This window comes from Cuculus canorus, chromosome 2, assembly GCF_017976375.1.
Source record: "Cuculus canorus isolate bCucCan1 chromosome 2, bCucCan1.pri, whole genome shotgun sequence".
NCBI lineage: Eukaryota > Metazoa > Chordata > Aves > Cuculiformes > Cuculidae > Cuculus > Cuculus canorus.
This window is the reverse complement of record NC_071402.1, coordinates 26,251,471-26,278,037: the sequence shown is the minus strand read 5'-3', so window position 1 is coordinate 26,278,037 and position 26,567 is coordinate 26,251,471. Positions and strand designations below refer to the sequence as shown.

General features: G+C 35.7%; 1 protein-coding gene across 2 annotated transcripts in view; it reads left to right on the top strand.

Moving 5' to 3' along the window:
* Positions 1–26,567, top strand: part of TMEM67 (transmembrane protein 67) — a 34,465-nt gene that overhangs the window by 4,591 nt on the left and 3,307 nt on the right. For both annotated transcript variants that reach the window (XM_054059410.1, XM_054059409.1), the window contains exons 2-26: positions 414–502; positions 1,941–2,034; positions 3,034–3,133; positions 4,995–5,064; positions 5,165–5,239; positions 6,434–6,496; positions 8,240–8,394; positions 8,514–8,622; positions 10,188–10,274; positions 12,221–12,286; positions 13,646–13,802; positions 14,172–14,295; positions 15,393–15,498; positions 17,229–17,285; positions 17,381–17,479; positions 17,960–18,058; positions 18,426–18,512; positions 19,263–19,362; positions 19,470–19,609; positions 21,362–21,502; positions 21,978–22,058; positions 23,195–23,311; positions 24,473–24,589; positions 24,674–24,778; positions 25,141–25,243. In XM_054059410.1, coding sequence (XP_053915385.1) covers positions 446–502; positions 1,941–2,034; positions 3,034–3,133; positions 4,995–5,064; positions 5,165–5,239; positions 6,434–6,496; positions 8,240–8,394; positions 8,514–8,622; positions 10,188–10,274; positions 12,221–12,286; positions 13,646–13,802; positions 14,172–14,295; positions 15,393–15,498; positions 17,229–17,285; positions 17,381–17,479; positions 17,960–18,058; positions 18,426–18,512; positions 19,263–19,362; positions 19,470–19,609; positions 21,362–21,502; positions 21,978–22,058; positions 23,195–23,311; positions 24,473–24,589; positions 24,674–24,778; positions 25,141–25,243 — 2,509 coding nt within the window. In that variant the 5' untranslated portion in view covers positions 414–445. The remainder of the gene's footprint in view (positions 1–413; positions 503–1,940; positions 2,035–3,033; positions 3,134–4,994; positions 5,065–5,164; positions 5,240–6,433; positions 6,497–8,239; positions 8,395–8,513; positions 8,623–10,187; positions 10,275–12,220; positions 12,287–13,645; positions 13,803–14,171; positions 14,296–15,392; positions 15,499–17,228; positions 17,286–17,380; positions 17,480–17,959; positions 18,059–18,425; positions 18,513–19,262; positions 19,363–19,469; positions 19,610–21,361; positions 21,503–21,977; positions 22,059–23,194; positions 23,312–24,472; positions 24,590–24,673; positions 24,779–25,140; positions 25,244–26,567) is intronic.

Below are 26,567 nucleotides of genomic sequence, written 5' to 3'. Positions count from 1 at the left end.
TTAGGATTTACTTCCTATTCAAAGGATAAAAACTATGTGCAAACGTAATGCTGGTGGTGGAGACAGGATGAGCTGGGAATGGCAGCATGGCAAGACTGAGAGGAAGAGATTATATCTATTATTAGGCCAATTGATATAGTTTAAAAAACTTACAAGCTCTGGGTTCCTGTTCCCCTCTGGTATATCAGTCAGCCTAGTAATATTTTCCTAAAACATCTTTGTACAAACTGTAACGTGGACATTTTTTAGAAAGCAAAGTGATTTTCATGCACCTCTCACTCGTTTTATTTGTCTATATAATAATCTATATTGATTTTTTGAGAACAATAGCAGTTGTTAGTATTCTGTGAAAAAAAAAGCCAAAACAGGTCTATATAGATTAAAAGTGTGTTTTGGGGTGGTTTTTTTTTCAGGTAGTTCATGTATATGTCAGCCAGGATACCGGATGGTTTCTAATAATGGTGGGTCCTCCGTTGTTTGTGAAAAGTGCCCGGAAAATATTGTAAGTATTGAACTTTTCATACTTTGTCATAATACTTTTTCTAATTTTATAGTCTCTCCTGACTGCAAGTATTTTTCATTACTTTAAAATTATTTTGCATAATAGTCTTTGCTTCAGTCCATGCTTATAGGCAGTAATTCTTTTCCTTTTAGAACTGTTTTATTACTGCTTTTTGCAGGCATGTTTTCATTATCAATTTGACCCCACAGACAAAGTAAGAGTAATTTAAATGTTTCATTTCCTTCCACTGCTTTTCTTCTCTGCTTCATGTTATGTTATCCTTGCCTGGAGACCACTGTTTTATAGAATGCCAGAGGTGCTTTTCAGCTCATAGGTATCAGATTTGATTATTTATATAAAAGCCTATTATTGTAATATTTAGGCAGACCTTCATAGTCCCTTGTACTTTATCTTTTATTTCAAAATGACCTGCTGCTATTATGTTAATCACATATATCTTTGAAGTTTGGTCAGTTTTGTTTACCTTTCTTAAGAAATTAAGGTGTAATTTTGGTTCATATGCACAGCATTGAGTCAGAGGCACCACTCTTAACCAGCTTTTTCCTGCTATAGTAAATAGAGAAATAACTTTTCTCCAGCAAAATCAGCTTTTCAGAGTGACAGCCTTCTTGAATACTTCTATCTCTCCAATAACTGTAGAAGAACCCCGAATAGACCAGCTTAATTACATGAGTTAGTTACTTAATGGCCAATAAGTAATGGATGTCATTTGCCTCTCCTTTCTAGCTTCTTGCTATGTTAGACAAAGCCATTGGCAAATATTCATCAGTGTTTCTATTATTCCCATTTCTTTCTCTTTCCGGTAATAGTGTCATTTGACTTTAATCCTATGGCAAGTCTTATGCAAATAAAAAATTATGATACTGGAGAAAGGAATAACATATATTACCTGAGGGAGAACAGTTATCTTCATATTCCTCATTGGTTTTGACCTGTGGTGCTGCTTGCTCATAGTATAAAATAAGTGGGCACATTAACTGTTTGGTTACATGCAAAATTCCACATAGTTAAATAAGCTACTTGACTAAAGACTTCTCCACTTCCATTATTTCTGTATGTTTTTATACAATTATGTCAGTTTATGCATCATTACGTTTATTGGTATTATTTTTTCCATTGTGGAACCTCTGTATCTTTTTTAAACCTTCCACTTTTAATCAGCTTTTATCTTCACCCTTAAAGAGTGTTAGCTAATGGGTTCTAAAAAACTTACGAACCCTTCTTTTAGTCTGTGTCTGTGTAGGAATTATTTTTGCCAGATTGTTTAGCCTTTTTTTGTCTTTTAAAAGCTTCAATCAATGTTGTTGATGTTGTTGTATCTGAACACGTTTTCTAGTAAATAACTTCTGGCTCAGGCATTCTTCACAGGTGATGTTTATACTTCTGAAAATTGTAATAGTTTCACATTTTATTTTAGAATGGAGTCACTGAAGATGGGTGGAATTGTATTGCTTGCCCTAGAGGCCTAACTTCAGAAGGAAAATGTAAATGCCTCAATAATGAAATATTAGGTAAGAAAAACATGCAACTCATAAGATATTAGTTCTTATTTTAGATATTTGAGTTAACTAAGACATGTTCTTCTATTAAATAAGAAAGGAAATTTAATATATATTTACATTTCTAATGTAAAAATGCCACGGTCTTCTTAATCTTAAACGTCATTCCTAAAAGACAGCAGATAAATCTGCATTGTTGTTCATTGCAACAGAAACTGTTGTGCAAACATTCAGAAAAGGAGTACTGCTGTATCACTTCCTTTAAGCTGGCTGGCACTGGGTGGAGGCCTTAAAACTGGGATAAAATCAATGTCAATACAGACTAAGAAAAAACATTCAAATGTTTTGAAGATATGCTATATAGGTACTTTGCTGTACAGATATTATACACGTAAATGCACGTATAACAGAATAGCCTGAGCAAGCCAAGCTAACTGCTACATACTCTTTTACAAAGAATGAATACCAAATCATCTCTCTTTAACTTTGAGAGCTGCAAGATACATTCTGAGCCTTTATTGTAAAATATTGAGAGCAAAGCTGATTCTGTAATTTAACATGTAGAAAGAACAGGAGTATTGTGATTCTTTTGATTCTCTTTGTACATCTTTTTTTAAAATAGAATTTGACTTGAAATCTCTTGCCTAGTTATTTAATTGCTGGAAGATGCATTTTTGAATTTGGAATTTGTTACTTTTGTATTAATCATTTCAGACAAAAATTTAAGATTCTTTTTTCCAGTACTTTTTAAACTTGATATTTTGAGTTTTAGCTTTGCAGTGAAGTCTTGGTTTGAAGTTTAGTTCAGAATTAATAACAAAGGAACAGCAAAACTGGATGTGAAATGTTGCATGTCTTTAAAACTAAACTGTATTTGCATAGCTATAAACAATACACGTTTAAAAACATGAATGTTTGTTTATAGTGCAAGTTGTGCTCTTGATTTAAAAAAAAATGCTTTTATTTTAGATCCATGCAATTTTATCTCAGTAGCTTTTCTTTTGCATTTAGTGGAAAGAAGTACTGATGGCATTTTGCTTAATGAAGCACTGTGCATTCATTGTAATGGAAGTGAGCCATCATTCTCTGCTTCAGATGTGTCAGGAACTAGGTGAGGATTCTTTTCCTTTTGTGATGATAAATTTGGACGTGTTGTGTTCTCTTTAAAAGGAATATCCTTGAGGAAAAGTCTTTGTCTTTGAGATGACAGTTTCAAAAGCAGTGAATTGTGTTCACTGAAATCTTTATATGACTAGCAGCTTAGTTTGTTTCTTCTAGTGTGGCTACCAGAGGGTTTTGGATTGGAAGCAGAAACAGGATTATTTTTTTTGATAATTAACTGCTTCATTTCTTTTCTGCTTCACTGACAGTAGAAAGAAATCGCTAGTGTGTTCTGGATTTCAGTTCAAACTAGTGAAGAAGCTGAGGGTGTTATCAGGAATACTGTGTAATCAACTTTCACTAAGTACTAGTGAAATCAGGCAATCAGGAGAAGTCCCTGGTGACTGGAAGGGTAACGTTGTGCCCATTTTTAAAAAGTATAGAAAAGATGGCCCTGAGAACTACTGACCTGTCAGCCTCACCTCTGTGCCTGGGAAGATCATGGAACAGATCTTCCTAGAAGCTATGCTAAAGCACATGGAGGACACGGAGGTGATTAATGGCAGCCAGCATGGCTTCACCAGGGGCAAGTCCTGTATGACCAACTTGGTGGCTTTCTATGATGGGGTAACTGCAGCAGTGGACATGGGTAAACCGACAGATGTGATCTATCTAGACTTCTGTAAAGCCCTTGACACAGTCCCCCACAACATCCTTCTCTCTAAATTGGAGAGAAATGGATTTGATGGGTGGACAGTAAGGTGGATAAGAAACTGGTTGGATGGTCGTCTTCAGAGAGTAGTGGTCAATGGCTCAAAGTCCAGATGGAAATTAGTGACAAGTGGTGTTCCTCAGGGATCTGTACTGGGACCGGTGCTGTTTAATATCTTTATCAATGATATTGACAGTGAGATTCAGTGCACCCTCAGCAAGTTTGCAGATGACACCAAGCTGAGTGGTGTCGTTGCCACACTGTAAGGACAGGATGTCATCCAGAGAGACCTGGACAGACTGGAGGACTGGGCCTCTGAGAACCTCATGAGGTTCAGCAAGGCCAAGTGCAAGGTCCTGCACCTGGGTCGGAGCAATCCCTGTTTTCAGTACACCATTGGGGATGACGAGCTTTAGAGCAGCCCTGCAGAAAAGGACTTGGGAGTGCTGGTCGACGAGAAGCTCAACATGTGTGCTTGCCATGTGTGCTGGCAATGTGTGCTTGCAGCCCAGAAGGCCAACCGTATCCTGGGCTGCATCAAAAGAAGAGTGGCCAGCAGGTCAAGCGAAGTAATTCTGCCCCTCTATTCCTCTCTTGTGAGACCTCATCTGGAATATTGTGTCCATATCTGGAATCCTCAATGTAAGAAGGATGTGGAACTGTTGGAACGGGTCCAGAGGAGGGCTACAAAGATAATTGGAGGTCTGAAGCACCTTCCCTGCGAGGACAGGCTGAGAGAGTTGGGCCTGTTCAGCCTGGAGAAGAGAAGACTCAGAGGAGATCTTATAGCAACCTTCTAGTACCTGAAGTGGGCCTATAGGAAAGCTGGAGAGGGGCTATTCGTAAAGGCTTGTGGAGATAGGACCAGGGGGAATGGGTATAAACTGGAGAGAGGCAGATTTAGACTAGACATTAGGAAGAATTTCTTCACCATGAGAGTGGTGAGGCACTGGCACAGGTTGCCCAGGGAGGTTGTGGCTGCCCCATCCCTGGAGGTGTTCAAGGCCAGGTTGGATGGGGCCTTGGGCAGCCTGATCCAGTGGGAGGTGTCCCTGCCCATGGCAGGAGGGTTTGAACTGGATGATCTTTGAGGTCCCTTCCAACCTTTACTATACTATGATACTAAATCTCATACGTTCCTCATGTTTGTGATCCATAGGTGTGTAAGATGTGAACAAACATTCATCAATGTAAGCAAGTCTTGTGACTGCAGCAGCCCAGACTTTTTAGTAAGTAGAATGCTTATTGTATTGAAGCTCAGGAAAAGTAATGTTCTGTTGATGAATGTATAAATTTCCATTTTTCTGTTTCTGTTTGGGTTTTTTTCAGACTGGGGGACTGTGTTTTGGTGCTAGGGAAAGCCTTCCTCCAAAGGGAGTTGCAACTGTTCGTTTTGGACAGCTGGTAAGTGTGTTTATTCTAAAACATTTTCAAGCTAATTCATTATTTGCTTTCAGTAAGTCTTTTAAATTCTGTTCCTGAAAAATAAAGGTGATGATTTGTTGCCATCACAGTGTTTACAAGGTAATTTGCATCAAGATGGAATGTAGATATGTAGATCAGGCAAGCAATGGCATATGTTTAAGAAAATTCATGCCGTTTCATAAACTGAAAAAAAGTAATTTATATGAATTTAGAATTGAAACAAGTAGTATGTGGTACGTTGTATAAATTGCATGTATTTAAAATGCACGCTTTTGTCACAAAAACAAGCTGAAGAGTCCATAAGGGCCTTTGAGCTTTTGAAATTTCTTTTTAATATGTAAAATTGGTATTCATGTAAGGTATTCATTAAAGAAGATATGAAGATCTAAATGATATTTTTAGTTGTCAGATGGTTAGAGCTGGTAGAAGAAAATGGGCACCTTTACAATTTGAGATTGTGTATGAAGTTGTCTAGCTCCTTGGTTTGGCCAATCATTGAAAATACATTCTATTGAGAAAAAGGAAGGTGTTTTCATTGTTTTAGCTAACAAACTTGTATTAGCTGTGACATCTGTTTGAAGTTAGGACCATTTTCCATGTAGTTCTGAATTCAGGAACTGCTGTGTGGCCAATAAATGTAGTTTGTTCTTAAATTAATTAAAGGCTACTGCTTGAAAGCAGTTTTCCTGACAGCAAATATTGGTCTTGCTTTCTGAAAATGCAGTCTTCTAAGTAATATTTTATTGAAAACGTGCATTTTCAGTTGCTTACAGTACATAGAAGGTATGTTTAGTTCAAATATGAGTAGTTATAAAAAGACAGATGTGAAATAATTAATTTGGCAAATTTGGTCCTAAGTTAAATTTACCACCAAGTCAACACCTTACCCTTGAAGGTTAGCATTTCCCTTGCACAGTAAACTCCTTTGTCACAAAATCCATATTCAATTCTTAAGTATTTCTGCTCCTGTTCTGTATATTTTGTCTAATTTAGTGAAGTGAAACCAATTAGTGAATTATGATTGTGTTTTGAACTGAGATGGTTTGATTTGGACATTTGCAAAGGATGGAAACCACTTAGGAAAAAATAAGTAGCTGATGTAGTTTTCTAGACTGTTAATGTTACGGATAAATTGTTCTGAACAAAGACAGTGAAGCAGTTCCTTATTTGCAGGGTATAACACTGGCATCTGAATGGTTTCTGAAAAACCTGCAGTCGTCAGCCTCTGCTTGTTGGGTGAGTTTCATTGTTTGCAGTTTGCTTTTTTATACAGAAGTGGTTCTTTCTATAAAAGCATAAGACTTCAGTGTTTGAAAGCTTGCTTATTTTTAAAGAATCTTATTTTGAGATGACAGTAGGTAAGAAAGAAATACATTTGCAGAATGTTTAGAAAGGATATTGAGCACTAATCAATGTTAATGCAAGTCTCTAGGGTTGGAATCTTCACAAGATGAATGTTAGTAAACAAAAAACCCTGCAGTAGTTGGTAGGTATGTGAACTGTCACTGAGTATATCCAGTAAAGGGTCACTCAGAAAATTAACCTCTTGCATATTCGGTATTGTTTGGCAGTTGGTCTTTTCCTCATATTTGGCTTTCAGTTAATTATTCTGGTTTGTGACGGAGAAGTATAACCATAGAACTATCCTTTTCAGGTTTGCTTTTTGGATTTATGTATGCAAGTGTTATTTACCATTGTCAGTAACGATGAGTGGAAGAGTGCCTGTAGCAACAGAATCGTATAACATTATAAAGGGGATGTGCCTCTGCCTCCTTTTTGCCAACATTTTCACACATTTTCATTTCCCTTCCATATTCCTCTCCTCAAAATCAGATTTGAGCTTCTCAAGCCCTACCATTTCTCCCAATCTGTCACAGTACAAAGGGTTACCTGGCCTACAGGTGAATAAAGATCACAACAGTTGGTTCACAGGATTCCATAGTACACAAACACATGGAGTCTTTATTTCCTACATTTCTTTATTGCATATTACTACAAATTGCTACTAGTCAAATAAGTATATTTATGATTAATGAGCAACATGGTCTAGTGCAAGTTGTCCCTGCCTCTGGCAGAGGGGTTGGAACTGGATGATCTTTAAGGTCTCTTGCAACCCAAGCCATTCTATGATTAATAAAGCAAATATGTATGTATTCCAATAGTAGCAACAAGCATATATCTTTTTACTACAAAATTATCACTAGTAAAGCAGCAAATACACTCAATCAGTTACCAATATGCACACCTATGTGTATGTATTATTCACAATAATACCTGTACAGTGCTCATTTCATTCTTTGTTAGAAACTGAGACTATCTTCATCACTTACATAAGTTTATCCTGTTTGTCTACCTCAGCCTGCTCAGCTCTTCAGAGGTGTTGTCTGAATGTAGCGTACAACTGTTGGTCTGACCCACACAAAGGCTATAGATGGTGGCAAGTTAATACTAGAGTGGTGATGACTACACTGAGGTGTCAGGCGTCCCTTCCACCAAACCATGGCAGTGGTTTGTTTGCCAAAACTGAACAATGGTATACATGCAACATAGTTTAGCAACAGCAGCATAGAAAAAGTACTGAAACTGAAAAGAAGATATTTATGATACATGCAATTATAGTTGTTGGTCTTGGGGTTTTGATGGAATTTTGTTTTTTGCCGTACGGTCTAAGTGATGTTAAACATTTTGATTCTTACTCTGTTTTCTATATGCAGATTTTGACATTTCTGTTATACCATCTAGCTGATGCAACTAAAACTGAAACAGTGAGAGCATTGATTCATGCTGCCTTCTGCAGACCTATAAAATATGGAAGTTGAATAGCTGGAAGAAAATATTAGGTGTTGACAAAATGAAATGGCTTTCAAGTAAAAAGGAAGGTTTAGAGATGGCTTGTTAAAGATAACATTACTTTTGTGACTGTCTCAACAAAAGGAAGGGTAAATAAATACTCTGTGTTCTTGTGTTTCTCTACTGCAGTTATATTCCAATCTAACAGCATGCCAAGCTCTCGGAAATATGTGTGTAATGAATATGAACTCACTGAGTTCTTCAAGCACTGATGCCTGTGGTTTATTTCAGTATATTTATGTCAATACAGCAAGGCTAGGCATTGCCCATTCAATAACATATTGGTAAGTTGCCTTTTGCATAACTTTGGCCTTGTATAGTGTTTTGTAGAAATTATTATTCTAAACGTTCTTTGATGCAAAACATTGTGTTTCTTTAGAGAAAACATTGTAATTGTTTACAGGAGGCACAATCTTCCATGGCTATATTATGGTGATCAGCCAGGATTAGCGTCCCAAGTACTTGAGGCAAATCATTTCCCTACAATCTTCAGTTTTAAAGGAACCGATAAGGTAGGTGTCAGATAATAGGGGAAAACAGACATTAGGAAGAGAACATAATCACATAAAGAGGTTTAGATTCATTGCAGATGTGGCTCCACTAGCGATAATTTTTACAGTCAGTGTAAAAAAATTCGGTGTGAGATCTTATGGAAAAGGTAAGTGGTACTTATGTAAAAAAACTCCAGGTGAGTTAATTTTACTGACTTACATTCACTTGCTAATGCTTTTATTTTGTTCACGCTCTCATACCCACTTTCTCTTAAGCCCAAGATGTGCTTATCTGAGAGGTCTGACCAGGATCAGTTTTGTGGGACACAACGAACAAGGGATGTCAAACTGTTAATTTCTCATGGTGTCCCCAAGGTTCTTCTGGACTGGCAGTGATGAACTAATAATTAGACAAATCTTTTATACCCCCTAGGAGTTAATAGATGGTTTGGCATTGTCCTTTGCTTCAAAGTCTTTTTTCTTTCAGTCTCCATAAATCTGAGGCAAAGTTGCTCTTTGTCTTTTTCCTCTGATTTAAACATATACATCCTTTTGTTGGTTTTCCTGGTGAGATAATTGGAAAAAGAAGGGTATATGTGATGTGCTATTACTTTGCTGCCGTTCTGCTGGTGCAGAGTTAGATGATCTTTTACTGACAAGTTGTCTGTACCATGATTTTATCAGAACCCATTTCTCAACTTTATTGCAGGGAACAGTGTTCTTCATTATTGCTATGCAGTGTTTAACCCTTTCCTTCTGGTGCTTACCCACACAACTCTATCTTCATTTACACCAACTTTAGTATGTGTTACAAGTCTCTACAAGCTGAGTTGTGTCACAGATGGAGTCAGTCTACTACTCCAGCATTTTCCTCTTCCTGCAGTGAATTAGGAAAAAAGAGGTGTGGAAAAACAATCATTTCAATGTTAACAAAGCCAGGTTATCCATCCCTATGAGGGGTGGACTGCTTAAGTAGCTTGTTAACTGCCACAGTTCTAAGAAGGAATCTAACAATGAAGTCTTTTATTTTACAGATTCATTGTAAAATGAGAATAACTGGAATAGTTTATTCAGGTTAAGGTAATCACAGAACGTGAGTAGTGCTACTGATAACCTGTTTATTGGTTATACTGCCAATTATATTTTAAATGTTCTTGTTGGCCCAGAGGTAGTAGGTTTTTCCAGCCCGATTCTAAAAGATTGTGTTTTAAACCAAACAATGTTGCAATGTAGCCTCTGTGTTAACAACTAAAATACTTGTAACTCTTCCTAACACTGAAGGTCCTGGAAAGCCCTGAAGATTCCAGCCTGGTATAGTTAGAAATCTGCTCAAATTTCTGATCAGTTTAGGGCATGTCTTCCTATGTAGACTTTCCTTCAGAACTTTCTCAGCATCACCAACGAAGCTGTGGAATTGTAAAGTGTGTTTTTACCAAAACCAAAATTAAAAAAATCAAATCAAAGGGAAAAAACCGGAAGCAATATGCTGAAAGTTTTCAGGAAGTAGTATATGATGAGACATCTCTCAAATGTGTATGCCTACTTTATGGCAGTTTCATTGTTTCTTTGTCTTTTTCCATCGTCAGGATGTAAAGCTGCAATTTCTTGCAGCCTCATTTGATGCAGCAGGAAACTTTCTTAAGTGGCAGAATTTGGAAGGAGGGATCTTACAGGTACGTTTGATTTTGTCTTTCCCTGATACCATAACATTCTGATTGCCTTTAACTAAACTAAGACAAAAGCCGGGAGTTTGGTTACTAGAGTAAAGACAGTTTGTGAGATAACAGTAGAGCTAGATCAGGGAAAATGATGATCAATACAAAATCAAAAGTATAAATTCAGCAATGTTGCCCACATCCATTGCACGAATACAAATTTGGAATATTGGAAAGCTCTGAAAAACCACTAGACATTTACAACCAACTCCCTCTTTCTTCCATTCAGCATACAGTCACCATGTATGTAATTTATTATTAGCCCTTTCTTTCTTGGTGAGAAAGGTGTATTCTTTTAGCTCTCAGTCCACATAGGTGTATAGAAAATTCTGGGTATATGTCCCATTGGATGTTGTCACCTCCTTTCACATGTTATGGGGATGGCAGAAAGGGTGGAGAACTGATCTGCCACCCCCTTTTCTTTCAGTTGTCTTGGGATTTTTTGCTTGTTTGTTTCATTTGGTTTTAATATAAATCATACACCATGGCTAGCATCTGCCTGACTTTTTCATAGCAGAAAGTTATAAAAACTTCCTGGGAGACTTTACATAGAATTGGGGAACACTGACTGTAGGAATCACAGTACACCTGGATGCTGCCCTTAGATTTTAGTCACACACACTTTCTACTTCAGCAGTACCATGCTGTATAGGGTGTGAAAAACACAAAGAAGAAGCAAACGGAAAGTGCAATAGTAATTAGCCTAACAGTTAACAGAAGTTAGGAGCTGCAAAACATGATACAGAGTAGAATTTGTTTGGCACTCCGGTGGTGATCTAGGCACTCAGCAATTTCCTAGTCTGGCAACAATAGCAGGAACAATTGGGCTTTGTCTGTCTCCTTTTCTAGCCTCTTCATGTCTCTCTTGGAGCACATTACTTCAAATGCCCCAGTATCTACAAAAGAGCAGCTGACATTCAGGATTTAGGTAGTGACTGCTCTTTTGTTATTGTCTCAGGATGAACTTTCTTGCATCTGCCTCTCAAATTTTAAGAAAAAATAGTGTCTGAGAAAACTGGTTGCTAAGCCAGTTACTGTGCATAGAAAATGAGATATTCTGATGTAAATTTTAAAGCTAATAAGACACATTAATTTCCTAAATGCACAGCTTTTAGTAATTATCAAAAATCAATGGGAAAGGAATAACTTTGCTGTTCAAAGCCTCCTTTAATGTAATAGATTGTATGTGATGATAAGACATTGCAGTGCTAAAGCAATCTCAATGCATAATTGTGGCAATTCGTAGAATTTCAGTTGCACACTAATAGAATTGTGTTTTATGTAAATTTAGGCATGGTTTTATTTGGGGAAAATGGCTATGCCCTCCACTGAGTGCCATGCTTGTTTAGTCAGCATTCAGCCCATTTGTCTGGATTTTGCTTAGAATGACTTGTTCTTTGCAAAAAATGTGAAAGTTACATTGAAGAAGAAAACAAATCTGTTACTTGCCATGATAACTTTGATCCTCTGAGAATGCTACGTTAAGAGAAAGGGGGCAAGATGAATGTGGAGTGGGATTTTTTTCTCGTGGGATTCTTTGATTTTGCATAAGTCACTAATAAAGCCTGAGGTGGCACAGTGCATTGAACATTTGGTCCCCCAGAAGATTATCCTTGCCTGGTTGGATGCTGCTGTCCACAGATTTCAACTTCAGTGATGGGACTGAAAAGAGCTATGGAAGTGTGAATAAGTTAAAACAGTATTTTAAGAACACAAATACTGCTACAATAAGCAGTTGTGTTTACACTTCAAAATCAGTCCCTCCTTTAAGGAATAGAGCAAAGTGTCTTTTGTGAGAAGTGCGAGTACCTAAACAGCTTGGTGTACCTGTACTATTCCTGTACTATTTCAGGTGAGAAAATGATATCTTTGAATTAACCTAATTGTAATTATTTTTTGTTCAGCTTTGTCCTGATACCCAAATGAAACTGAATGCAGCTTATATATTTGGAACAACTTACCAGCAAAGTGTAAGTAAGACATAAAATGCTATTCTGGATCTTGAATTAAGTTGCTTTTATGTCATCAGTATTCAATGCATATTGATATGGAGCCATAAGCTGCAACACAGACTTCTTCCTTGTGAAACAGTTGCTTATATTATTTCCTTTATTATTTCCTGAAATAAATTTATTTTACATTTTAAGAATTTTAATTTATTTTAAATTTAACTACACATCACAAAACTTGTGTACTACATAGGATAATCAAAATAAATTGAATTTTTTTTTTTATTAGTGAGGCTGCTGACTTATCAGTGAAAGAACATAATTCTGTTCTGACAGTCGTATACTTTATGTTGTAGCTTCTGATTTCCCTGCCTCTGTCTTTGGCCAGTTTTCATGTGGAAATAAGGCATGTGCAATTATGCCATGCCTGGATGTTGCCTCCATGAAATCTTTAATGTATCCCCTGATTTCAGTGAATGAATAAAGAGATTGAAGGCAAATTTTGATTGAACAGTTGAGTCATCAGAGGAAAGAGATTCTTTAGCTGTCTTAATTATGAGAACAACTACTGGAGTTTTCACACCTTGCTAAACACCAGGAAATGGGATAGAGCCCTTGACCCTGCAGATACTTAGATGCTGAAGTCAAGTCAGCCACAGACACAGTTCTGGCAGCAATAAAGCTTCATTAGTATTTGTCACTTGTTAAATGGTGAGGTCGTAGTCTCTGGCCAAGGAGTGGAGAAATAGCATCCTTATTTTCACAAAATTCCATATGTGTGCACAGCATCTAATACCTACATATCCATTATTTATTAAATTATTTATTAAATTCGTTATATTTATTACTTTTATTAAATTGCCTACATTCAAAACCATTCCCTACATTGTAGCTATTCTTTTTTTGTGCTTTTTAAAGTCTCATGTATTTGATATATTGAGTCTGTAGAACCTGTTGCCAAGTATTAACAACAGTTAATATTACTAGATTTAAATACACAAATAAATATTAACTTACTGAGTATTTTTAATGCAATTATTTTCATGGGATCTATGCACGTTTCTCGACGTTATTGTTTACGCAATCTCAAGTTTTATATCTGTGAAATTTGCTAGGATATTTTTTTCTTAATCTGTTGAAAAATGCTAGTAGGGCTTCATTCTCCACACTAGTCACTCTAGGCAATTGCAGTAATACAAACAAGAGTTTTGTGTAAGATCATTAGTACTTTGTAATTGCTTACAAATAGCTGGAATGTCTTGTATTTTGTGAAAAAGTGGGACAAATTCCACAATAATTTTGTAGAGTACAAATCTACAACTTGATAAAATTATTGAATGACTAAGGTGATCTTTTCATTTTAACATTTTTTTCTTGTAGTGCAAAATTTCAGTTTCCAAGATCTTATCAGATTTTGCTAATCCAATCTTTTATGACCTATTCCTTGAATATGATGATGACAATGGACAACAGTATCTTTGGGCCATTCCAGTTTTAAACTTGAATCTTCAATACAGTGAAATGTTTGTAAATCAAGGTAAGACCATCATAGTAACATTTCTGTGAATTTAAGTAGACTGAATAACTTCAAACAGAAAGAACTTGTATTAGTTACTGTTACTGACTTGGTTTTTAAAGATACCATAACCTGCTTCTGTTTTAAGAATTTAATATTTGTGGCCGAGTTCTGATAGTGTTAAATGCAAGCTTTGGTTGCACACAGAGGCCCAAGCAAAAATATGCACAGATGAAGTAAATCTAATTTATGTATTTGTTTAACTTGAAGATAAATAATTTTACATTCTGAATACATGTATCGTTTCTAGTAGATTTCATTCTTTTTGTGTTGAATTAGTTCTTAAATATTTTAATATTATTTAAATATGTCTGTCATATTTATTCAAAGGCAGTAATATGAACAACTGGCTTTTGACTCGCCGATTTTTTTTGGTGGATACACTAAGTGGAAGAGAGAATGACTTGGGAAAACTACCAAGAGTAATTCGAATTGCTAGCAAAATAGCAATAAGGTGATTAATCGCATAAAATATATAACGCATAGAAAATAAAGCCAGTTTAATGCAGTCTGCATTTTATTGTTTTAAAATAAATGTTTTATTATATTATTTTTAATATGTCCTGTGCTGCTTTTTCCCTTGCATACTTCGAAATAGCTAGTTTTTCTATAAGTTGTACTGATGGGTGAGTGAGAACATGTAACATTGACTTGTGGCAGTTAAAAGTTACTGTGATAACTTTCCAGGTGAGGTCAATCAGACTATATATGCATAATGCCAGTCAGCAGCCATTCAGTCACCTCTTAGAAGCAGTCATCTGGAAAGACCTAAAAACTCCACTGTTAATTCTTTTTCAGTGTTTTGTTGCTGACTGTACAAGGATGCTGTTTCATATTCTATGTTCTGTTTTGCAGTATTTTTGCAAACTGTTGCCTGTTCTGTGGTACAATCCAGAGCAGACTTGTAGTCATTTCACTGCAATTGTGAGATTTACCTGTTACGGTCATTACAGATGGTTAATCTCAACTGGAATATGTTTTGGAAGAAACGCTTTTTTTCTCCTTTATGTAATGTCTTCTCTGAGATGACTGTCTAAAATTTGAGATCTCTCTTTTCCTTCATGTCTTCTTCACAATTTATTAGTTAAAAAGATTGCTGAGTAGCATGGAGTACTGATCAGTCAAGTAATCATCTTGAAGATTAATTTAATGTACTAACTCCATTTGCTGAGAATTAATATTACACTATTTAAAAAAAAAAAAAAAGGTTAGCTTCTGTATCTTAGGACAGCCCCTAACTTCCCCCTTTGGAAAAAAAAAATAATACCAGAAACTCAAAAGAAAGATAGAAAATGTCATTACATGGTATTTTGAGAAAAGCTACCTTTTGAAATTGACTTCAGTTGCAGCTGTCAAAATGTGAGCCTCTGTACACTCTGATTGGTTTTGAAATGTGAATTACCATGCCTTTGGGTTTGAAAGGCACATTTTATTGATCACGTTGTACTGTTCTTTTAGTATTTTCTTATTAGTACAAGTTTCAAGCAATACTTTCCAAGCGACTCATCCATTTTCTGTGTTACAAATAATACTCTGTTTGTATTTCTGCAGTATCCGTCTGGTATCCCATACTCAGAGAGGAGCTATCTACCCACCTCTAATGACTATTGCTTACACAGATGTGCTTGTCCAAAATCCTGAAACCCAGAGCGTGACAGTGAGAGATTCTTACTATCTTAATTGAACTAATTTGTTAATAATGCTTTTAGTTCTCTTGGAATTCCACCTGAGGGAACATTCTGAGGGTGAGGTTATGTGTGTAAAAATCTACTAAGCAGGTTTTAGTTTTGATCAGTTTTTGAGGTTACAAGCTTTCACTAAAACTTAAAGCTTTTGAAAGAAAGCAGTTAAAAGTACTTTAGTTTTAATTTATCTTGAGTCTTTTTTAACTTAAAATGCTTAGAACTTTACAGTTGGTTGTATAATGGTAAATTAGGCCACAATTCAAATAAAATTATGCACACAGAAAACAACAGGAAAAGTACCGTATGCAATGCGGTGATTTATGCAAGAGGTGGAATATTTTTATTTAAAGCTATGCATTAAGAGGAGGTTGTTAGGACACAGACGTTTCAGGTCAGCTGTAATTTGAGTAATATATCTTAAAGAAGCTTTATGGGTTGTGTGCTGTGTTTTATTATTTAGAGCATATCTCTAAGAATTAAAGTAAAATAATCTGAAACTCCATAGCCAGAGAGGTAGGAGAGATCAGTTTGGGGGTTCTTCCTCTTTGAAAAACCAACAAATTCTGCTGTAGCAGAGGCCAAAGGAGCATTTACTACTTGCCTTTGACAGGCAACAGCTCAGATGTCCAATTCCTGTGCTTTGTTTGCTTCTTAGAACATGCTGCTTTAAAAAGTGAGCTTTTTTTTTTTTCTGTAATAGTGTAATCATTCTACTGTTAGCAAATATTGATAGTAACATTTTATGCCTATCAACTTTTAACAGTTCAAGCTTCCGGTGCAGATAGACAACTAGCTATAAATTTCTGGTGCTAGAACCATTCCTCATGTTCTGTATGAGCTGCATGAATGGAAAGGAAAGACTGGGAATTACAAGGACAGACAAATAACCACAGAAACAGCACTGTTTTAGAAAAAAAAATTCAAATTGCAATGGCATGGAGCAATTGTTTTCAGTTTCTCTATTTTCTGTTATACAGCTTCATAGAATCTCTTGACTTGGAAGGGAAAATAAAGGGGGGAGGAATTGTTTTGGAGTTTTTTTGGCCTTTTTTAAAAGAATGAATTAAAATTACTATTCATTGTCATACTTGAGTTAACTTTAGCCTTGCAGTGACAAAGAATCAGGCCAGAATGTTATAAACCCAAGGCAAATGCTTTCACTTCCTTGTACAAATCTTAGATCAAAGTCAAACTAGGCCTTAGGTTAGATAGACATTTAAGCTAGAGGGAGCAATTTTGCTGCTGCATGGCAATTCTTATCTCATTAAAGCTGGAAAAAAATGGTATCTGAGCTATGTAAGAGCTCACTTTATGACTTTGCATACTGGTGTAATTACATTGAAGTTACTATTAACACTGATAAAAGGAAAAGTATCAAACCTTTGGTGTCTCCATTCAGAAGGAAAGTTGTATGCACAGTTGAAAAGATCATAATGAGGTGCAGCTGTTAACTTGCAGGTAGCAGGCGTCCATCCCTCATGTTACTGCTGGGAAAATCTGCAGTGAGCATAGAGGAGCACGTGCTGGTACTAAGCCTGGCACTGTGGCACAGCGAGTTGGATAGGTAGAGCAGAAGATGCATGCTGTACTTTTATAGTAGCCCTAGATGGAAGTCCGCACTAAGTAAAGGTGGGAAAAATATCACTGACTGTAATGGTTCAGAATTTCTATGCATATTCACTTGTTGTACCTTAATATTCAGGTTTCCTTCTCAGTCACTTATGAGATGAATCAGTCAGAGGCTCAGATTCAGACTGATGTAAGTAGTATCGCCCTTTAATTTGTCAATATAATGATTTATTTCTATTTTGTAGTTTTTAAAGATATCTGCAAATAACTTTTCATTCTCTTCAGATCACATTGGGTGTGTTTGGTGGTCTTGCAGTGTTATGGTCCCTTCTCAAGACTGCAGGCTGGAAGAGGCGTACAGGAAGCTCTATAATTGACTTGCAGGTATAAACAGCTGGTAACCTAAAGAGAGGCACGTCTTCCTCTTTTTAAGGCAACCTTTGCTATCATTCCCTGTGATGTAACTATTCTGTTTCTTAAGGGAACTGAAATAATTTCTAGCCTAGCTGCACAGAACATTCACCTGAAGTTAGGTTCACTTGAGGAAGTAGGTTTGTTTGCGTGTTTTTTGGATTCCGATGTCATTCAGGAAATAGTTTTGCTAAAAGTGAAGGTATTTACAGAGATGTTCTAATCATTTGAGTGACCTGAATTTTCAGATTAATTCTTCTTTAAACAAAGACTAGCATGCAGGAGTTTCAGATATACCATAAATATATGATCACAATAGAAAAATTTTGTTTCAGGCTAATTTTCAGTACTGTAATTTCCTGTAGTGTAAGCTGCGTAGCATTTCATATGAATGTACATGTGCATTAATTCATTAGTTTTACAAATCTCTACAGTGTGCTTTTATAATTGCAGACAGTTTTTAAGTTCTTACTGTTTTATGCTGGAGACCTCGCCAACGTTTTCTTTGTCATCACAGTGGGCACAGGAATTTATTGGCTGGTGTTCTTCAAAGTAAGTGTGTTTCCAAATTTGGATGTTATGAAAACCTATTAATATTGCTTAAATTTTATACAAAAATTCATTTTCTTTCTTTTTTCTTTCTTCTTTTTATTTTTTTGCCTTTCTGGTCAGAGTATTGAGGCAAGTTCTATATCATATTCTGGTTTGTGTGCTTAAATTTTTGTATTCGCCTGTTTCTTTTCTTTAGGATTCATTGTACTTGCAGTCTGCTTAACAGTCACTTAAAGTATTTTACAAGTTCAAAATGACTGCACATTAAATATTGATGTTTTTCTGCAAAACATTATTCACTCTTAAGTGCTTAGTACGTTTTTACATATGTTGTATGTACTCTTTCAATGTAACTTCTCAATTGTAGGCTCAGCAGTTCGTCTCTGTCTTTTTACCACTCCCCTCTCAAGAAGAAGGTTTCGTTACATACATAGCATGTGCGTTTAGTTTAAAGGTAAATATTTTTTCTGAGGCATTAAAGGCATTCCAACATATGCTTCTGTATATTTTCAGTAGGCTTGTTTTAAACATTTTGTACAGTTAATTTTAGTGTATAGAGGTAAACAATGTTTTATTCTAAGAATTAAGTAATTTTAGACATTTATTTTGTGCAGTCTTTGTAGGGAAGCAAACATCTAGGGAAGGTGATCTACAGAAAATTATTCTTTCAAGGATAAAGGTGTAAGGAAACCCAGATAAACTAAAATTATATCAAGAAAGCAAGTGCTTTTTTTTTAACCAAAAATATAAGTGCTGTCAGTTCCTGATTAAACAGAAAACAGATTAAGATATTTATGTTCAAACATACTATAGAATTCAGAGACTGGTATTCTGTCTTCATGGGACATGCAAGTGTCTTATTAATCGTGGGTATTATATTAAATTTTAAATTATAATACAGGTTAATATGGGAAAATAGTCAAATTTTTTTTATTTCTTACTTTCCTTTTTTTTCTTTCTAATTTTGGACATTTTGTCACATGATTTTACCATTATTCCAAGCTTTTACATTTAAAAAAAAAAGTATAAAACGTTAGTAACAAAATTGCAGTCTCAAGAACAGTCAAGTATATTACTTGTTATGTTTAATGAATGCCATATGCAAGAGCCATGCCATGGCTCTTGCATATGGCATTCATTATTCGTCTTTGCCCATATGCTGTTGCTGTCCTTACTTGTTATATTTCTCCTTTTTCTTTCTTAGGCTCTGCAATTCTTACAATTGCTGGTTTCACAACTTACTATAGATATTTTCTTTATTGACTGGGAAAGACCTAAGGGCAGAGTTCTTAAAGCCGTTGAAGGTAAGTCAAAGTATGCTTGTATTTATTTATACAAACAGCTTTAGTTAAATTCGGATATTACACTTATGTATTGAATTTCAGAGCTTTATTTTATGTTTACTTTTTAGGTGAAGGTGTTATTAAAAGTGCTGCTGCACCTGTGAGCATATGGAGGACGTATTTTATAGCAAATGAATGGAATGAAATTCAGACAGCGAGGAAGATAAATCCTCTATTTCAAGTGCTTGCAGTTCTTTTTTTTCTGGAGGTATTATTACTACAATTATTATTGTTGTTGTTCGTAATTTTGTATGCTTCAGAACCAGAATGTAATATAAGATCTGTTTTTTATTTGTTGCATTCTCTGTGGTAATAGTGGATGACCTTCAAGTTCACTTGAAAACATGTAACTTACTCAAATAATTATTTTAATACATTTTTTAATGTATATCTATGTGTGTATAGGTCATGGCAATATTTCATTGAGGAAGACTTAAAAAAAAAAAAACCCTAAACAACTTTTAATTACCTTAGAGACCTTTGTTAGTTTCATTTGGGTTTTTTTAAGATAATGAGTTCCTAAATGGCTTAAGAAACTGATAAATCTGTGTACACACTCAATTCTTTATTTGCCTCAATCTTCCACTGTCGTGCTGGAGTTTGGATTCTTTCACTAGAAGTATAAAGCACAGAGTCGGGACGGCAGTCATCTGCTCACTACAAGGAGAATCTTCTGTATTACTCAAAACCTGTCTTCTTGGGTTACCAATTTTAATAAAGTGGCTGTTTAGTTCTCATTAGCAATGGCGACAGAATATAGAGTAATGAAAGACAAGTAAGGAGAAAGTTGGGAAGTATAGAAGAAGGAGTCTCCTCCATTCACGCCTCATGCTTGGTGCAAAAGTAGTCACTGGCTGGCACTGGTCCCCGTGGCAGTGTTGACAACATGGCTAGTGCAGATAGTACTCCGGCAGCAAAGCTGAGCATTTCCATACTGTACTGGGTCTGGCTGGGATGGAGTCAGTTTTCTTCATGGCAGCCCATAGGGTGCTGTGTTTGGGATTTGTGGCTAAAACAGGGCTAATTACACAACAATATTTTGGCTTTTGCAGAACAGCACCTGCACAGCCTTCAGGCTCCTAGTGAGTAGGCTGGGGTAGCGCAAGAAGCTGGTAGGAAGGCACAACCAGACAGCTGACCCCAAATGACTGAAGGAACAGTCCATACTATATACCCTAATGCTCAGCAGTAAAAATGGAGGGGAGGGATTTTCTGGGGACTGGCTGGGCATCAGTCTACTTGTAGGAAGTAGTTAGTGATTGCCTTTGCATCACTTGTTTGCGGGGTGTCTTACTTCCTTCTTTCCCTTTTCTTTGTTTACTTAACTGTCTTTGTCTGACCCACAAGTTTGCTTGCTTTTGTTCTTCCTGTCTCTGTCCCACCACAAATATGTTTCTGGTGCAGCTTCAGTTCTTAATTATTTTCACATTTTTACCTCTTGGGTTTTTCAAGACATAGTGTTTCTCTTGTTTTTTTAATTTAGGAACTTTTTCTAGATTGATTGTTTAAAATAGATAAAGACAGTGGAGGGAAATATATATCTCTTCAACAAAAAAAATAATTTTCTTACTGTCGCAAAACAAATAAAACATACATTTTTACACTGGAATATATACAACTGAAAAGCTGAAATTTAGCAAGAATAATACCCCTATGCAGTCTAATGGTAGAATCTTTTGGATTTTTTCAGTTAAAATCAGTGTTGACTTGTTGTGAGATTTAGCTGCATATGTTTTTGAATTTATGCATTAACACAACCTGTACATATGTGGTCTTAATTGTGTTTCTCAGTAATAGTGCTTGATCACACAGTTGGGCTCTATCATAGTGAACATGCTACTACTCCCAGGTCCGTTTTTTCTATTTTTTAGTTCTTACTCTGTTACGAGGGAAACAACAGGGTCATGATTAATACTATTCGTTTCCTGATGTTGTTATATTGACCTTCTTATCTCTTCAGGTGGTGGGATTTTCAAACTTGGCTTTAATGGATTCTTCTTCCAGTCTTACAAGAAGCAGTGAGAGTTATATAGCTCCCTGGAGCCGTATTTTAAGATTTGGTGTGTCTGCTGCACTCTGGCTGGCCATTGCCTTCTTACAGGTATGTGAAACATGTGACATACTGAATTATCATTCTCAGGCTGGTCCTTGGAAGCTAGAATATGCCACTAGGCCATCCATACTCCATATGACAGCACTGGGTATATTCTTCACTGTTTCACTTGATCTCAACTTCTGCTGCTGTACTGTATACCTTTAGAACTCAAAATTAATCTTCTGAGCAATGAGACATCTTACTTTGTAGTCCAAATTTCAATCCTCTCAAAGACGTGAATTTATGCATCTACTTTGTTTGGTTTATTAAACAGCTTCGAAGCATCTCGGAGTTCAAAATGAAAAGCAGGTAATTGCTACAACTTCTTAGAGGAAGGATGTCAGTCACGTTTCATAGAGTCCAGTGCAGTGGTGCACACTACAGAAGTCTGAAATTTTTTGGTGTTAAACTGTGAAGTTAATTACTTAATAAAGTCAAATCTGATGAACTAATAAAAGAAAATCTGGTTTATTTCTTTCAGATTATATTTTTTTCTGTTTTTTATGAAAGATTTGTTGAAGATAAGATAAGCCAATTTGTTGATTTGTGTTGCATGAGCAATGTAAGTATTTCTTGATCTCATTTTTACAGTGGCATTTTTAATAGAATAATACATACGATAGTTTTAAGAATAGTAAACAAAGTTATTCATTTAATTTAATCAGAAATTACTAGCTAACAGCCAAAGCCGATGTTTCTTTCATCTTACCGTATTGGTGCAATCTACAAGAAGATTTTATTTAAACTTCAGTTGGAAAAAGATTCTGGAATCATAGGTATCAATATGTTCTTCTAGAAATACAATTTTTAGATTTTCTGAAGTTAAATTGGTTATACATGCTCATACAGAATTAAGTAGTAACAAATTATGACAGAAATCAGGTGTGAAATTATTTGCTGCTGTTCTTTCTACAGGTTTGTACTTTTTTCTTACAGACACAGGTGTCTTGGTTTTATTTAATATGTTTATGTTCAGTTTCTGCTCCTGCCTTGTGGTTGTCCTTCAACCGCTGAACTTCATGGTTGTGCCTCTTGGAGGGTTGTTGCTTTTTTCATGCATTTTCAGTTACTCACTTCTGAACTACTTCCCTTTCTCTACTTTAAATATGGGTCTTGAAACTCTGTGCTGCAAGAAGTCATTTTTAACCAAAGAAGAGTGCAGTCAGAAAAGGCTGTATTAGCTCATTTGACCAGAATTTTTTAAAAATATAGAGATGAAGCCCTTTTACCAGCCTTGGTTATTCCTCTTCCATGAAAAACCCATGTAGTGCCTAGGTTGGAGAGAGAGTTAATTTATATGAGGTGTAAGCATTGTATCATACTGAATTAAATTCTATTAAATACAGTCTCCGAGGAGCTCAGCTGGAATCATGCATATGTATTATGTATCACAGTAATAACTTTTGAATCAAAATAAAAGGTAATAACTTTGCTTTAATTTTTTTGGCTCTGTGGAATTAAGTAGTGATCCTTGCTGTTGATAAACTAAACTTGAAGCCATTTTGTGCTTCTAGTTAAACACAGATAAAACTAATCAGTAAGAGTTATGAAATATTTTTCTTCTGTATTTCTTTTGGTACCTGCCTACTTTGTATTTGTAGAAAGGCTGGTCTTGATGAAGTCCTGTGAATTCAGGACTTCAAAAATAAAATGCTAATGTTTAATTCAAGTATTCTTCTCTTCCTTCATCTCTTTCAGATTTCAGTGTTTCTCTTGTCACACAGCTGCTTTGGTTATTATATCCATGGTCGCTCTGTGCATGGACATGCCGATACCAATATGGAAGAAATGAATATGAACCTAAAGAGAGAAGCAGTAAGTAAAAGTAGTAAAGTTTACAGCTGCTCTAATTATTATTTTATTTAAAGAAAAACCACTCTTTTGCATTATGGATCTGCACATGTGCATTGCATTACACCAAGCTGTGATACTTAAAAGATACCAACTGTTGGTATGTAAATATATGACTCAGTAGTTCTTGTAACTAGCTCTTCATCTTTCTTCATTATCTCTTCTCTGTTTCTTCTTCAGATTTCAGAGATATAAAATTCCTGGTTTTCTAAAGCATTTTTTCATGTATTTAAGAATGTTCTTTTTGATATTGAAGCTTTCTATAAGCTCGTGGCCACATTCAAGAAACAAGTATTCCAAGATTTCATGAAGAGATAAATCAGAAAGACTCCTAATAAAGAGACATCTGCTTTTCCAATAAGTCCTTTAGTCCATCTCTTCTGCTCTGCTGATATAACTTACTCTTTGCAGAAATTAATTTGAATAAGTATTTTTCTAGTTTGTCCTATGTTGTATCTTTGCTGCAAGATGAGGCAAAGGTAAATATCTAATGCACGATTGGAGCACTCTGCATTAAATTTCATGACATCTTGCATCTTTGTAGGGACAACCAGGAAAAAAGTACCTTCGACAAAGGATATTGCTATTTCAATGATAAGTGGTCCGAAAAAATCATATTCATGTGAAAATTAAATCTCAAACATTGAAATATAGATGAATCTTTTGAATAATATTTTTCACTTATGTGTTCCTTAATTGCTTTTTTTAATATAATTTCCCCTATGAAGATGAAGAATTTTCTGGTTTTCTTGCTGGGTTTTATTAAATGTGATCTGAAAAACATATGGAAAAAGTCAGGAATCTGAAGCACAGAAAAATCAGGACAAGTATAGAATAAATGTTAAACATAAAAGAAAGGGTTTCAGAATGAACATCAGAAGATGTATTAGAAGGTAATGAACTGAACACAGTTGAAAAGAGGAATATGATTTAGTGACAGCAGGGGTCAGGATTTCATGTCCTAAGAAAATCTTGCTATAATAGAACCAAGAGTGCAGTCAATTCAAATATGGAGAAATTAAGTACTGTGTGTCCGTGAAAGAGTGGAAATTAAAAGGTTTTGATGTTGTGTGGGTCTATGAATGACATTAATAATGACAATTTACAATTGCTTTAATTGTATAGGAAAATCTGTGTAGTCAGAGAGGTTTGCTACCAAACACAGATGGCCAAACATTTCAGATTTCCATTTCAAGGAGAATGCGACTGCACTATGACAGGATTCATGAAACCCTGACAAAAGTAAGTAATATATTTGTATTCTATAAATGTTGTTTAAAATATGTAAATTTTCCACTGATGTCACAGTCTTATGTTATATTTCAGAAACGTGGTCCCACTAGGCTTTTGGACTCATCTGCAAATACTTTCGAACAAAGCACAAGGGCATACAACACCATGAACAAATTTCTTGGTTCTTTTATTGATCACGTATGTATATTGCTATTACTATACTAAGGAAAGTAAAATTATAGTAGGTAGAAATAAAAAATTGTAAATCTGAAAGAGTGTAATTTCTCTTTAAGCATATGTGCTTAAAGGCTTGTTGTTAAAGACTTTATGGCAGCTGGAACAGTGCTTCATTCAAAAAAGAAAAATTGGAGTACTGTCCAACAGCGCAGCCTGCTCTTAAAAATGACAAATCCTTTTTTGTTATGTACTTATTTTTGTCTTGGAATTGACCAGTGTTTTTTTTCATTCATAAAGGTCTAAGTACCTGTACTTGACTTCGTAACAAGTACTTTTTCTTTGAAATCATAAACCAAGAAGCATTGTTTCTCCTTTTCTTATAGGTTCATAAAGAAATGGATTATATTGTTAAAGATAAGTTGCTGCTTGAACGTATTCTTAACATGGAGTTTATGGAACCAATAGAGAAAAGTATTTTTTACAACGGTAAAAAGATTTGTGACTTGGTATTTGTACTATTATAAGTATGTGGATTTCTGTATATATTTCTTTCCCAGGATTTATAATCTAGACTGGATCTTGCAGCAGGAGAGGTTGTTAAATGACTGCTTGTGAGGGAGATATTTAAAAGATGTTCTTCAGGTTACAAACATCCTATTTATAATTTGTTGCTCGACTGCAATGTTTTTTCTTTTAGGGAACTGAAAGGATACTGTGTAGAGACATGCATGTGTTTACAAAGTGCTCCTTTGAGTTGCTATCAATATCTAATATCCACTTTGTAAATGCAAAGAAGACCCATAATATTTAAATGTCTCCATGCTACGTTTTTGTACCGAACCAGATTTCTTATGAAAGAACGAAAAATACAGAAAGACAATTTCTCTAAAGAGGACATTGATCGCAGTGAGGACATTTGAGTGAAATACTTGCTGTTAGTGTGTCACTTATCTTTGCAGACTCCACTGATTTAGATTGTTGAATATTACTTTGAAGCTTTTTAAGTGTTGGCAGTACCTACAGCAAAAAGGAGTATTCCAGCAGGAACAGCAATAAAACCAGTTCTGATTCTGGTCCCTGGAGCTATGCAAAATCAGTCAGACTTGGGTTCTCCGATGCATCATTATGAATCCCAACACCATGCTAAACCTAGCCATAAGCATTTCCTAGTGACCAGTACAACTGTTAAAAATAGATCTAGTGCAAGTTCCATGACCATATCGCAACTTTCAATTTAGGTTCCTAAACAGGAATCCCTGGAAGGCTGATGGTGTGGACCACCAAGGCAGTAAAACCCTTCACCTATTGATAATTGCTGCCAGGTAACCAGTACCTGCACCACTGGAATCCTCATCTAGTGTTAGGTGCTCCACTTCCTCCACTTCCAAGGTTCTGAAACCCTGAGTCCTGGTCTCCCTGCATTAACAGATGCGGTCTGGGGACCAGTACCCACACTGCAATGAAATATGACCTGTGAACTTAGGCCTAATACCAGTCTTCTTCCTCAGTCCTTAAGCTATACAGAATCCATCAAAAATTAGCTTTGAAAACCTTAGTGTAGAACCTGATTTTACCCCGACCTTAAATATGGCCATTACCTGCACAAAAATGAAACATTAACTAGTGATCCAAGATGATTTAAACCCTCATTTTGAGTCCCTCAAGTACTCGGCTTTCCAGCCTTACTGTTCAGAATCTCTAAACCAGTCTCTAATCCAATCCATAGATATTACCAGATGACCATTATACATCCTAAATATGTCTTTATTCTTATATAACAGCAATCCACAGATTACATCACTGAGCTCTG